This window comes from Amborella trichopoda, chromosome 1 (assembly GCF_054954075.1).
Source record: "Amborella trichopoda isolate Santa Cruz 75 chromosome 1, AtrichopodaSantaCruz75HAP2 v2.0, whole genome shotgun sequence".
In the NCBI taxonomy this organism is placed as follows: Eukaryota; Viridiplantae; Streptophyta; class Magnoliopsida; order Amborellales; family Amborellaceae; genus Amborella; species Amborella trichopoda.
This window is the reverse complement of record NC_142336.1, coordinates 3464887-3477408: the sequence shown is the minus strand read 5'-3', so window position 1 is coordinate 3477408 and position 12522 is coordinate 3464887. Positions and strand designations below refer to the sequence as shown.

At 38.3% G+C, this 12522-nt stretch overlaps 1 protein-coding gene across 2 annotated transcripts; it reads right to left on the bottom strand.

The window, feature by feature from the left end:
- Positions 1–2474: 2474 nt before the first annotated feature.
- Positions 2475–10463, bottom strand: CYSB (cystatin B). Of its 2 annotated transcripts, XM_006836159.4 has the most exons (4): positions 10304–10463; positions 9080–9296; positions 3076–3221; positions 2475–2842 (listed from the first exon to the last, which is right to left on the bottom strand). In XM_006836159.4, the coding sequence occupies exons 1-4, from the start codon at positions 10406–10408 to the stop codon at positions 2690–2692; spliced, it is 621 nt and encodes a 206-aa protein (XP_006836222.3). In that variant the 5' UTR covers positions 10409–10463; the 3' UTR covers positions 2475–2689. The 2 variants fall into 2 exon arrangements, with proteins under 2 accessions (XP_006836222.3, XP_011620718.2); XM_011622416.3 differs by lacking the exon at positions 3076–3221.
- Between the last annotated feature and the right edge of the window lie 2059 nt (positions 10464–12522).

Sequence of the window (12522 nt, the reverse complement as noted above, 5' to 3'; positions counted from 1 at the left end):
CATGATTTGTTTAAGGAGGTCCATATGAAAAATCTGAAGCCCAATAGCAGAGAGAACAGGTGAAGATTCAAATGTGGGTTCAGATTTTTGAGATGCAAGTCTGCCTTCAAATCGATGGTTTTTAGATAATCTGTCCTTTATGCATGTGAGAGAGAGAGAGAGAGAGAGGGAGATTTGTTAGCAGTCTCTTTGCATATGGCCCCATCCATGAGGCCTTCTTGCAAGTTTCTCACAGAGGTGTAGAGATGAATTCATCCTCTCACAGGAGGGAAGAGCGAGGTATAGCCAACTGGTAAGGCATCAACCGGCATGCTAAGGTTCGATTTGGCTTCATGCATTAGAAACACCCGATTGGGCTGTCAAGAGCGAGCTGACGACTACAAGAGGAAGCGGCTGATTGCAGCTCTGGAGGAGGGACTATTCTTCCCTGAATATCAACTAGTAGGGAAGGGGCCCCGACCTTTGCCACTGAACTAGTACTAGTAGCAGTGGAAGCTAGCTTCCCTGCACCACTACGTGATCGATCCGGCTTGGAAAACGAGCTTATGTGAGCTTTCCTTCACCTGTCAGCCGCTTCATACCTCTTGTAGTCGTAGTACTCGACCTCCTCTATTCTATACGGGAGTGTATAGTCTAGTAGGGAGGAGCTCTCTCTTAATGGTCGGCGCAAAGGCAACTCAGTTCAGGGAGAGCTCTGTAACTCTGTTGTAATTTTGCACAATTCAACGTAACTAATCTTAGTTATTGCCCATAGTTTATACCGAGAGAGAGAGAGAGAGCTGTTTCTATATTGCCCAATTCTACATAACCGATCCTAGTTATTTTGAGTACCAATTCCACTAGACTTCATCTATTATATATTTGTATCGGGATTGTATATTATGATATTTTTTAGTTGTGGTATAAAGAGGTCATAATCATTTTGAATCAATTAGATGCAATATCCAATAAATTAAAATGTCACAATATTTGAGAAATTTTATTTTGGATTTTGTAGCTTGATATCCACGATTACTCAACTTTACATCCAATAGTCGAGAACGATTGTGATTTTGTATCAAAGATAAATGGTCTCATTATATGCATTTACATTTGTATCACCTCTTGGAGACTTTGCATTGCTTCTCTCTCTATGCGTCGTTTTGTGATGCTCTAAGTATTTATACCCCAAATGTAAATTTGGATGCAATTACAAGTCTCATGTCACATGAAATTTTTCCACTGATTACTGGGGTGTTGCTTACACGTTGGAAGTGGAATAAAAAATATATGCAAGGTTGATTAATCCGCCATTGAGCTAGTTGATGCCAATCTCAATAGACCAATCGTTTCAACCCAGCACTTTCATCTATATTAAAGTTAATCTTCAATAAAAATTTTATAAATAATTAAGATCTTGCGTATCAGGAACTTCCTTTGAAAGAGATTGTGTATACAGATAGACCATGGTAAAAGAGAGATTGTGTGCGTAAACAGACCATGGTAAAAAATAAGTTAGCACGTTTTAATTCAGTTTAACTTCTGTACAATACCACTTCAAATGGCACGGGAGACCGGCTTGGAGGTTAGATTTATCATTGGAGTGTTTAACCTCCCATCTATTGTTCATTTCTTAAATTTAAACAATGTTTTAAAACCCAGCAATTCTTAAATCGTATTGACAATCTGGATGGGAATATGTAAAGACCGGACCAGTTCTAATATGGGATGGAGATGGGTCCCTAGTACCCCACTAAAATCTCTTTTTTATGTTTTTCTTTGTTCTTTTGTGAAAAAAAAAAGAAAAAATTATTTATCTAATGCTTTTTTAGTTCCCTCTATGTCCCAACCCCTCTATGTTTTCTATGTTCCCTCTATGTCCCAACCCCTCTATGTTTTCTATGTTCCCTCTATGTCCCAACCCCTCTATGTTTTCTATGTTCCCTCTATGTCCACCTCTTTTGTATTTATTCGTTAACATCCTTCTATATCATTGATTCAGCGATTATACCAATCCGCATTGACAATCCAATGATTCGACATGCATCTGTTGGGTGAATAATCCTCCCTGCTAATCTGGGTTTCGGATCACTGATTTGAAGTACAAAATTGCCCTCTTGGTTTAGGATATGAGACCCACCGTCCACCCTACTCAGAACCGTTCTGTTCCAAGATGGTTTCGTAATTCGACTATTTTTTAGCCAACATGTAGGAGGGTGAGCAGTTTATGCACCACGAAAAGAAAAATTCAGATTTTCCTAATTTCATTTGAAAACCTCCAATAGAAAACCAGAGACGATAATAAGCAGCAGATCAAATTTTCAGAGAATGACTTGTCTAAACATTATAATTTTGGGAGAATTGATCACAGGTTCAGGATTTGTGAGAGTGTGTGAGAGAGTTATGGCTGGCAAACCGATACCCACAAGGTGAGGATGTAATCTCATGATATGCCATTCACTTGCATACATGAATCCCACGCAAACAAGCCAACATTAAATTCTGGAGTGCTCTCATAAAGATTCACTGCCTAATAAGGTATTAAGGCATGGAAATGATCCACCCACATCATTGATTTCTAAGTAGCAGACATGGTGGCTGTCACATGCAACTCTCACACTAGATTATTTACATATATTTATTCACTTGAACAAGTAAAAGAGTCTATATAAGCAACTTAAGTCTTATGCAAAACTATCACAAAATTATTTTACTGGGTTTCACATTCAGAATGATGCTGCTGCATATGATTCAAATGGTAGCTTCCCTCAAGATTCTTATGCACTTCTACTTTATATTTTTCCTCCTTGTTTCCCCTCTTCAGCTTCAGCAGCATGTCAAACTTAGCACTCTCTTCAATCACCTGTAAAATAACAAAAAGAAACGAAATCCCCGCCAATGACATTAGCACAAAAGCAAACGAGCAGTTTCTTCTCCAGTTAATGCAAGCAACCGAGAGAACAGCTGAACCAAGTAAGACGGGATAGAAAACAGGTGAGCGAGTGAAAGGGAAAAAACGAGCGCAAAATAGTGGCAACCCAATAGATAAGAGAGAAAATAGATGAGAGAGAAACAAAGGAAAAGAATATGATCGACCTCGGCCCTTGCAAGAAGTATCTCCAGCAGCTCATAGGGAGCAAGAGAGTTAGACCTCTGCTGAATGGTCTTGACGGCATGGGCAGCCGCTTCTTGGACCACAGGGTCCTGAGCCGGCACCTCTCTCCATCCTGGACCATGGTTGTCTGGTTTCACAGAAACCCACCATCTATTATCTCACTACATACCAGCACACAAAACATATGCAGACAAATACCCTCTCTCTCTCTCTCTCTCTCTCTCTCTCTCTCTCTCACACACACACACACACACAGATAGAAACACGTTCTCTTTTGGCTTGGCAGGTGGAGACAGGTTGTTGTTACTCTGGATTTTACTACAACAAATAGAGAGGAAGCCTGCCACTCCATCGCTTGCAGAGAGAGGGCGTTAATTGGAAGAGAGCAACTCCACAGCCATGAGAAAGAAAGATGGTTTTCACCAAGGGAAAATAGAGGGGATCTCTTCCTATTTTCATAATTATACATTTACCCAGTTACTGTCATCCCTTGACCACAATGCCTTCCCCTTTATTGCTTGTTGCATATACCAAACACAATTTCCATTCAAAAACACAATTGAGAAAGCATTACATAAAACAATGTGCAATTAAGTAAAATTTCAACAAATGTATTACAAAGGCAAGAACTTAGAATTTACATAAACACCACAACAAATAATTGTAATCTCGAAGTTACAAACTCAAAGATGGACCAAATCACCAAAACATGGAACCATGGGTAGCCATTAAACAATAAATGTTGCCCAAGGTTACCTCCACAGGAGGTGCCACACCATAATGCCATATCTCTGCCTTCAATAGCACTAGGATTAAGGGCTCATCTAAGCTCCAAATTAGGAAGCCACAAGAAAGACCCTGATGCACACGAATTGATGTGTTGGATAGGCTCTAATAGTGTTGGATAGGTTGTTGGAAATTCCACAAAGTGGCATTCCAATATGGTATGCTTAATGGCGATCGACTTCCTTCAACATGGGTCAAGGCTATATCCAACCAAGGAGCTCAACACGCATTACCGAGAATGCGCAAATGGATGAGGGGTGACAGAAAATAGGTGAAAGAGAGCTTACTTCAGTCAGCTTGAGAAGCTCTAAAGCTACAAAGGAGGTGGACATATGATGCGTCGACGTAGGTAACAAGATGCTCACTATGGGCTACACAGCACCATGCTCAAAGGATCACAGACCAAGGTTTAATAGCTCTGCACAATAAGGAACAAGAGACGATCACCAAGGTGGGGAGTGGAGTTAAGTGTGGTTTGAGCCTAAATTCAACCCTATTTACCCTTTATCTGAAACCATAAATAAATTTATGCTATAATTTCAGTTCAACCTACAGGAAAATCATTCTAGTTCAATCAAATTGCATGACAAGTGAGAACAAGTAGAGAGGGTGAAAAGTGGCATGCAAGGGTGGATCTCTCCTTTCATATAAGAGAGAGATGGAAGACTTTAAAAAACCCTCACTCTCTTACTTTAACGAACTCATACATATGAGTTAATCAAAGAGTGACATGGGTCCTGGGTTACTCTACACATGGATGAGAGATCTTATGACATTTGTCCCACCTTGAACCACTGTAAAATTGGCCTTTGACCCTTAGTCCATAATCACACAAGCCCTTAACAACAAATGCAAGTGTGCCAATTTCATTCCTAGAAGTGTTGTCACCATCGCGAGGCCCACAAATGGACCCATGCATGGGCCCATGAGAGGTCCATTGGCCATTAGGACCTCACATGTGCCAATGTTCCACTTGTTTGGGTCCTTGATCCCGTTTTCACATTTATTATCTTTTAACCATTTTTCCCATCTAGAAATTTCTTTATAAATTCGCAAACATCCAAAAATCACTTTTCAATGTTATTTATGAAATCAAGTTGGTTTGGGATTTTAGCAAAATTAGTAACGGATAACTAGGTCCCTCAGCTTCGAATGCTTTTATAACTAAGGCACTCCTCTTGGCTTACCTCAAAACTCATGACCATATTATCAAATCGACCCAACGAAACCCATAACCCACAATCTCAAGTAGAGGCTCATGATTGACCATCACAGCTGACCAAGAGGTGGTTGAATTCCAGAGTTTAGAGGATTACAAGGGCACCCCCCAACGACAAGCACATTGGGCACCAAGCAAGGATGATGGGTTCCTCCCTTCGCACATGTGGTGTGTCTATGCAACTGTTGTGCACTTCTCTTTGTAATACATAAGCTAAAATTTTGTATAAGGGTGCATTGTTTTATGTAAAGCCAATCTCAATTGCGGTTGAATACAAAATCATGTTGGGGCATATTAAAGGTGTAGATTAGGCTTTATTCCAATCATGGTTGAGTTCGTATTAGGTACCATTGGTGTGGCGCTTTGCCGCAGTTTTGGTAGGAAAAGGTAAGTTCATGGGTTTATCTAGACTTGTACAATGTTTTACGTTTGTTCTTACTTGAAGCACCATTGAACGCGCTCAACTCCCTCTGTGTGTACATACTTCTATGAGTATGAATGAAAATTGAGTTGAGGTGCCAAGGGATTGTAGCCCAAGAGATGACAATAAAGGATGTTATTCACAACAATAAAGTAGTTCTCATGGTTATATAGGAATCATGTATAGAGAAGATTGGCCCTGAATATCTCAGAGCTCATCAATATTGGCCGAAAACATGCAAATGAGGAACTCAGTGCATATACTTGATGGCGGTTTGTGCCCCAACAACCTCAAGTTAAAGAGAATAATGTCCTTGATAAATGTTTGGAAAGAGTAAAATCTCAATCTGTTGAAAGAGATTGTGAGTTACAAGATTCTCCTATGAGAGAAACGGAGGCACTAGAGGCATTAGCAGTATGGCCAACTTTCTAGACTTCTCTTTACAATATTCTTCACTAGATCATACATTGAATGGTTCTGACTTCTAACTTGACTTGGTCAAACAAAAAGCAGGATTTAGCCTATGACCACGTCGATTGGGACGTTCTAGACAAAGGTTAAATGGAGAATGGGCTTCAAACCTCACTGGAGAAAGTGGATACGTAGGTGTAATCGTCATCCCCATTTCTCTGTTGTTCTCATTAACGACTCCTGCCAGGGATTCTTCTCCTCCACCAGGGGAGTCAGGCAAGGCGACCCCCTCTTCCCCTTTCTCTTCGCCATCGCTAAAAAAAAATTTTTGCACATCCATCTCTAGGCTCTACCAGGTCAGCTTAGCGGAAGGTTTTAAATTCAGTGTTGACAGTCCTACCGTCTCCCACCTACAATATGCAGATGACACACTTTTCTTCTGCGAAGCTTCAATCAATCAGGTCGACACATTGCTCATTTCCTTTCACTCCTTTCGCTTTGCCAATGGCTTCAAGGTGAAATAGGTGAAATCTAAGACAATTGGGGTCGCCTTGGACCCCAAAACAACTCAAACTTTTGCCAACAGTTGGGGTTGTGGCATTGACTCCCTTCCCTCCACGTATCTTGGGCTTCCCCTTTACCACAGGAAACCCAAAAAGGCCCAGTGGAGCCAAATAATTGACAAATTTGAACAAAAATTGGCCACCTAGAAGGGCAGATATCTCTCCTCAGCGGGCAAAGCTACATATCAAAGCCACCCTCTCTAACGTCCCAATATACCCAATGTCCCTCTTCCATATGCCCGCCTCAGTGCCTCATCGCCTCGAACAACTAATGCGCAACTTCTTGTCGTCTGGAGATGAGGCTTCCAAAAAATATCATCTTATAGCTTGGAAAGTGTGCCATCAAAAGGCTTCCGGGGGCTTGGGGATTCGTAATTTACATAAGAATAATTTGGCTCTTTTAGGCAAGTGGTGGTGGAGACTTGCCAATCAAGGAGGGGTCAGCTTTGGCACCAAATCCTATGCCACAAATTCTGGCTCTCTTCCTTTCCCTTGTCCATCCCAAAAAGACATCCCCACGCGGACTCAGGGGTTTGGATCATTCGCTTTCACTCGAAGGAAGGAGCAAAATCTGAATAGACCTCTAGTTAGGCCATCTCCCCCTTTCTCTCCCCTTTCCACAACTTTTCCATCTGGCTAGGAATCCCGAAGCCTCCATTGTTGAGCTTCTTCTTGTTGTCAAAAACTCTAGACCTTGGGATCCCGAATTCCGCCGACCTTTGCAGGATGTTGAGCTTCCAAGTTCCAACCTTTCTGGAACTTTCCTCTCTCCTCCATTCCTTCCTCTCTCCTCCATTCCTTCCTCTCTCCTCCATTCCTCCCTCTCACCCATGGGGAGGACCAAATCATTTGGACCCCATTCTCTTCAGGAATGTTTCCAACTTCTAACTCGACTTGGTCAAACAAAAAGGAGGATCTAGTTATGTCCAAGACATAGAGGCTTGTCAAAAAGCCATAGATCTACACTTTTAAATTCATAGCCATCATAGGATGGGTCCACCTCCTTTCTGATTTGAAGAGATGCAGATTGGAAATCGATATCTAAATGAGGTCTAAATAGAAGCTTTAAGAAGTTCATGCTCTCCTAGCAGTTTGGTTGGATCCAAAGCAAGCAGTTAACTTAAAATGTTCAAAGCAGCCTCTAAGATTGGAAGAAGAACAAAATTTGGAGTTTTAGACGTGAGAAGGAAGTGTTAAAACATGTGTTTTATCTTTATATAACTGTAATAAAACATGATTCTTATCCAAAAGTTATTAGAAGGAAATGCTTATATATATATATATACTTCTGTCAGGGCCGATGGAACAGTGTAAGCCTAACGGCCCGTATTGAATCTGGGCCGATCCAATGATCACGATTATATTTCGCAATTAAATTTTAATGTTTTTTCTATAAATCTAAATCACATGAAATTTGGAGAGTCTATTCTTCAAAAATAGTACAATCTAATAAAAATATCAAAAAATAATAATTCGCATAAAATAACTTGACCAAAACACCCTTAAAATGTTTCATGGGTATTTTAATCAATTTATTTTATGTGAATTGTTTTTTTAATATTTTTATTAGGTGCGTCTTGATGAGAAGAGTTGATGCTCCAAATTTCATGTTATTTGGATTTATATAAAAAATATTAAAATTATATTACCGAAATATAATCCTGACCTTCAGATAGGCTTGATTCAATCCAGGCCGTTGGGGTTATACTATTCTATCAGCTGGTGGGCTGACCCTAACACCTTCCATATATATATATATATATATATATATATATATATATATATATATATATATATATATATATATATATATATATATATATATATACATATATAAGAGACTACAAAACGCCTATGGGCGAAAATGAAACAGTACTTTCGCCCATAGGCTCGACGACGTCCGATTTTTTCAGACAACGTGGATTAAAGGTTGCTTTTTTCACGCAAAATTGATGCAAAAAATATACGGGGACAGCCAAGGCTCTCGTAGGTCCGTGGTGGTTTTTAGGCAAACCGTCACGGATAGAGCATCTCCATGACAAGGGCAAAACACTGTAGCAATTCACCTATAGGCGTTTTAAGACTTTTCACATATATATATATGAGTAATGATCCTATGAGACCCTCCCACAGCCATGTGTGTAGGACCCCAAAGGATCACCATTAACTTTTGGCACAGATCTCTAAAAAAGTTATCACATGGGTGTGGGACTTGACTTTTCTAGAGATTTGTACCAAATTTAATGGTGATCCTTTGGGTCCTACACACATGGGTGTGGGAGGGTCTCACAAGGTCATTTCCCTATATATATATATATATATATATATATATATATATATATATATATATATATATATATATATATATATATATATATATATCTCTCACAAGGTCATTTCCCTATATATATATATATATATATATATATATAACATGCACGCACACACAATGAAAACTAAATCGATAAATAGAAAATTATCATAAACAGAAGTATAATAAAAATTCAACAGAAAAAGGGAACTCAACTAAAAACCAAATGATATGATGGAAGAGACAAGAAAATAGAATCAGATTCGGTAATCACCTCTCTTAGCCCCCAGATCAGAGCTGGTAAGAGAGGAATCACCAACATGATTGAATTCTTTGAGCTCCTTGAAATTCTCCCATGGCTTCAGCCAGACCTTAGCCTCATAGAGCTTATTCTTCCCAGCGTCAATGGCCTCCAAGGTAAGATGGTACAGAGTACCAGCCACCACTTGCTCTTTCGCCTTTACAACTCTTGCAAACTCGAGAAGAGAATTCTGCACAACACAAAACATCAATGTAAAAGGCAAACGCCTTTAAACCTACACTTTCTGCAAATTCAATAAAAGCCTAATGCACTGATAAAACCAAACAAGGAACAAAAGCAACTGGAAAAAAAAATTGAAGAGGCAAGGACACGGAAATGGAATTGATTTCAATACTAATAGCATTAACCAAATTACAAAGAAAAAAAGATATGACCCAGTAACAAGACTAGGTGGAACAATGGATCACCATATAAAACTGAATGAAACATAACGAAATTACTTAAAATTGGAAAAATAAGGGTAGAAAACCCAGAGAAAACCACCGTTAAAATTGAAAAAAAAAACCTCGCCTTCCCGTTTTTCCCTTCTCAATTAGTTGATGGTGCAAAATCAAAATAAATGACGAGGAAAAACAAGAACCATCAATAAGTTTCCAATCAAGGATCTGAACTTGAGAGAGAGAGAAGGAGATAATACGCAAAAAAATGACAGCAGATCCGGGATATACAAGGAAATCACTTTAACAATGGAGACAAAGGAGAGAGAGAAGGAAAAACCCCAACAGATAGAGAGAGATCGAAATGAATAATGCAGATGGAGACCGATCATGGATGAATGACATGGATCAATAATGCAGATGGAGACCGATCATGGATGAATGACATGGAAAAAAGAGAGAAGAGAGAGCGAGAGCGAGAGCGAGAGCGAGAGCGAGAGCGAGAGCGAGAGCGAGAGCGAGAGCGAGAGAGAGAGAGAGAGAGAGAGTCATGGATGCAAGCAAAAAGAAGATACAGGACGAAGAAACCCAGATGAAATACCAAATAACATAATTCATAAGAGAACAAATTTGTAAACCCTAGACACAGGAACCCAAGAGAGATATACAGATCCCCAAACTCAAAAAGAGAAACTACAAGCGAAATAGACGCACGAGAAAACCAGACCACGAAGCCAGAACATGAAGAAGAAAGCAAAAAAAACCCAAAACAAAATATGTAGAGAGAGAGAGAGAGGACCGATTTCTTGTTGTGCTCCTGAACAGCGAATCGAGCAAGCTCTTCGATCTCAGCACTGTTCTGATTGCTACCCGTCACGTCCTTCAAGCCTCCAAGCGTAGACATGGCTCCCAAACTCTGCAACAAAATCACAACAACAACAGAAAAGGCAATCGATCTCATCTCTCTCTCTCTCTTCTCCCCCTTTTATGCCTTATGCCCCTCTCTCTCTGACTCTTCTTCCCCTTCTCTACCTCTCTTTCTCTCTCTACCACTTAAGATTCCACACCGTGTATTATTATTGCCTCTTCTCCGTAATCACTCTCTCTCTCTCTCTAGACTTCTATTCTCTCTCTAACTTTAAATCACTCTTTATTTTCTCTCTCTGTTCAGCTTCATGAATGAATAATCAAATCCCTTTTTATCTCTAAAAAACTAAACGTTTATTGATCACTCTCAATAAGTCTCAGAAATAATTACAAGCATCCACTCTCTCTCTAAAACTCTCCCTCTATCTCTCTCTCTTGTGTTTTCTCTCTCTAAAAACTCTCTCTCTCTCTAGCTTTGTGTGATCTTTCTCTCTAAAACATTAATGAAACCTTACCTTGCTTTGTCAATTTCCTCTACAATATTCAATTTTATCCAATCTACTTTATTTTTTTGGCTTGGTTTGTACGCATGGCCGCCACATGGATTCGTTATTAATTGTTAACTTTATCTTAGACGTTTTGAGTTTCTCACCTTTCTTGGGAAATAAAAATAAATTTTATTAAATTTTGTAAAAAATAATTTTTAAAAAATTTGGCATTAATTAAATATCAAGTTTTTATATGGCTTAGGCTATTTGAAAACTAAATAAAGCCTCACCTTAAATTTTCGTCTAAAAAACACTTTTGGTCACAAAAATAAGTATTGATGACTCTAAACTCAATTTCCAACACCAACAATAAAAATTTGAAACTCATATAATTGTACCGATCTTGTGAATCTTTGAATACTTATTTTTAGGGTAAAATTGATAACTTAGATAAATTGTTATAAAATATATATTATTTTTAGAGTTTAAAATCCCAATTTTAACACTTTTGGTCATAGAAATCTTTATGATGTCTCTAAAATCAATTTTCAACATTGACAATAATATTTGAAACTATAAATATATAATGATTTTGCAAAATTATGAACACTTATATTTAGGACGAAATGAACTATCTAGATAACTTGTTACAATACAGTATTTTCAGAACTTGAAATCCAAATTTTTTTCATAATCATAACGTTCAAGCATCGATGATCGATGTAAAGCTTTTCCAATGTTCAAACTGCAATTTTTGATGAGTTATGATGTGAGGCTTTACTTAATTTGAAAGGGTTGCAGCCCCATCAGACCATTTTCCTTAATTAAATGATACGTTTCAAATCCAATATTTATTGGTTGGATCGTCGAGGTCAAAATTGGATTCCATATTGTCGGATCCATACGAATTTAGGATCACATAAATATTAAAAAAAATTAAAATAGGGGTTTATGGTCCTAGTAATTTAGAAGACCTAATAAAATATTATATCAAATTAATAATAGTAAAAAAAAAGAAATGGGGGTTATAGAGGGGAGTAGGTCAATATTAATACCTTCTCGTAATTAGTTTGGCCCCAACTGATTCCTGATCAGGATTGGCGATACATGATCTAGAGCATTGGAATTTGAAATATTATTAAATACTAAATGGTATTAGTATATGCCGTATTCGAAAACCCCTACTCGGCCCATGTCCAATCCAAGTACTTGGCCCGAGTATGAGTAGCATATTGTCTCTAATATTATCACAATAAAACATAGTATGTGTGAGTTATTGACCTTAAACAATTAAAGTAGAATACGGTCTGTACAAGATTTTAACATTAACTAATCAAAGTAAGGTTCACACTTGATAATTGTTGAAGAGTGCATTTTCAGTGTTGGAAACCCTAAGGAAGCCTTGAAATCTATTTTCAATCCTAATTATAAAATCAATGGTGCAAAAATGGGTTGAATGAGCAAATTTATAAAGACTCGAAAGCCTTTAAAATAGACGGTCTATGTAATGTATTACAAGATGCATTATATCCAATACTTTAAATCTTTTTTTTCTGTTTTTCAAATCTATACATCTCGAGATCGAGATGATGAATTGGACGGTCCAGATACATCCATCTCTCTATGTTTCCCCACTAAGATATCTAGTAAATGGGGACATTGT

Excerpts from the sequence above, each read along its gene's own strand:
- CYSB (XM_006836159.4), bottom strand. The coding sequence starts at position 10,408 with ATGTCTACGCTTGGAGGCTTGAAGGACGTGACGGGTAGCAATCAGAAC. Across the intron at positions 9,297-10,303 it reads AGGAGCACAACAAGAAATCG|AATTCTCTTCTCGAGTTTGC; the intron begins GTCCTCTCTCTC and ends TGTGTTGTGCAG. Across the intron at positions 2,843-3,075 it reads TACTTCTTGCAAGGGCCGAG|GTGATTGAAGAGAGTGCTAA; the intron begins GTCGATCATATT and ends GTTATTTTACAG.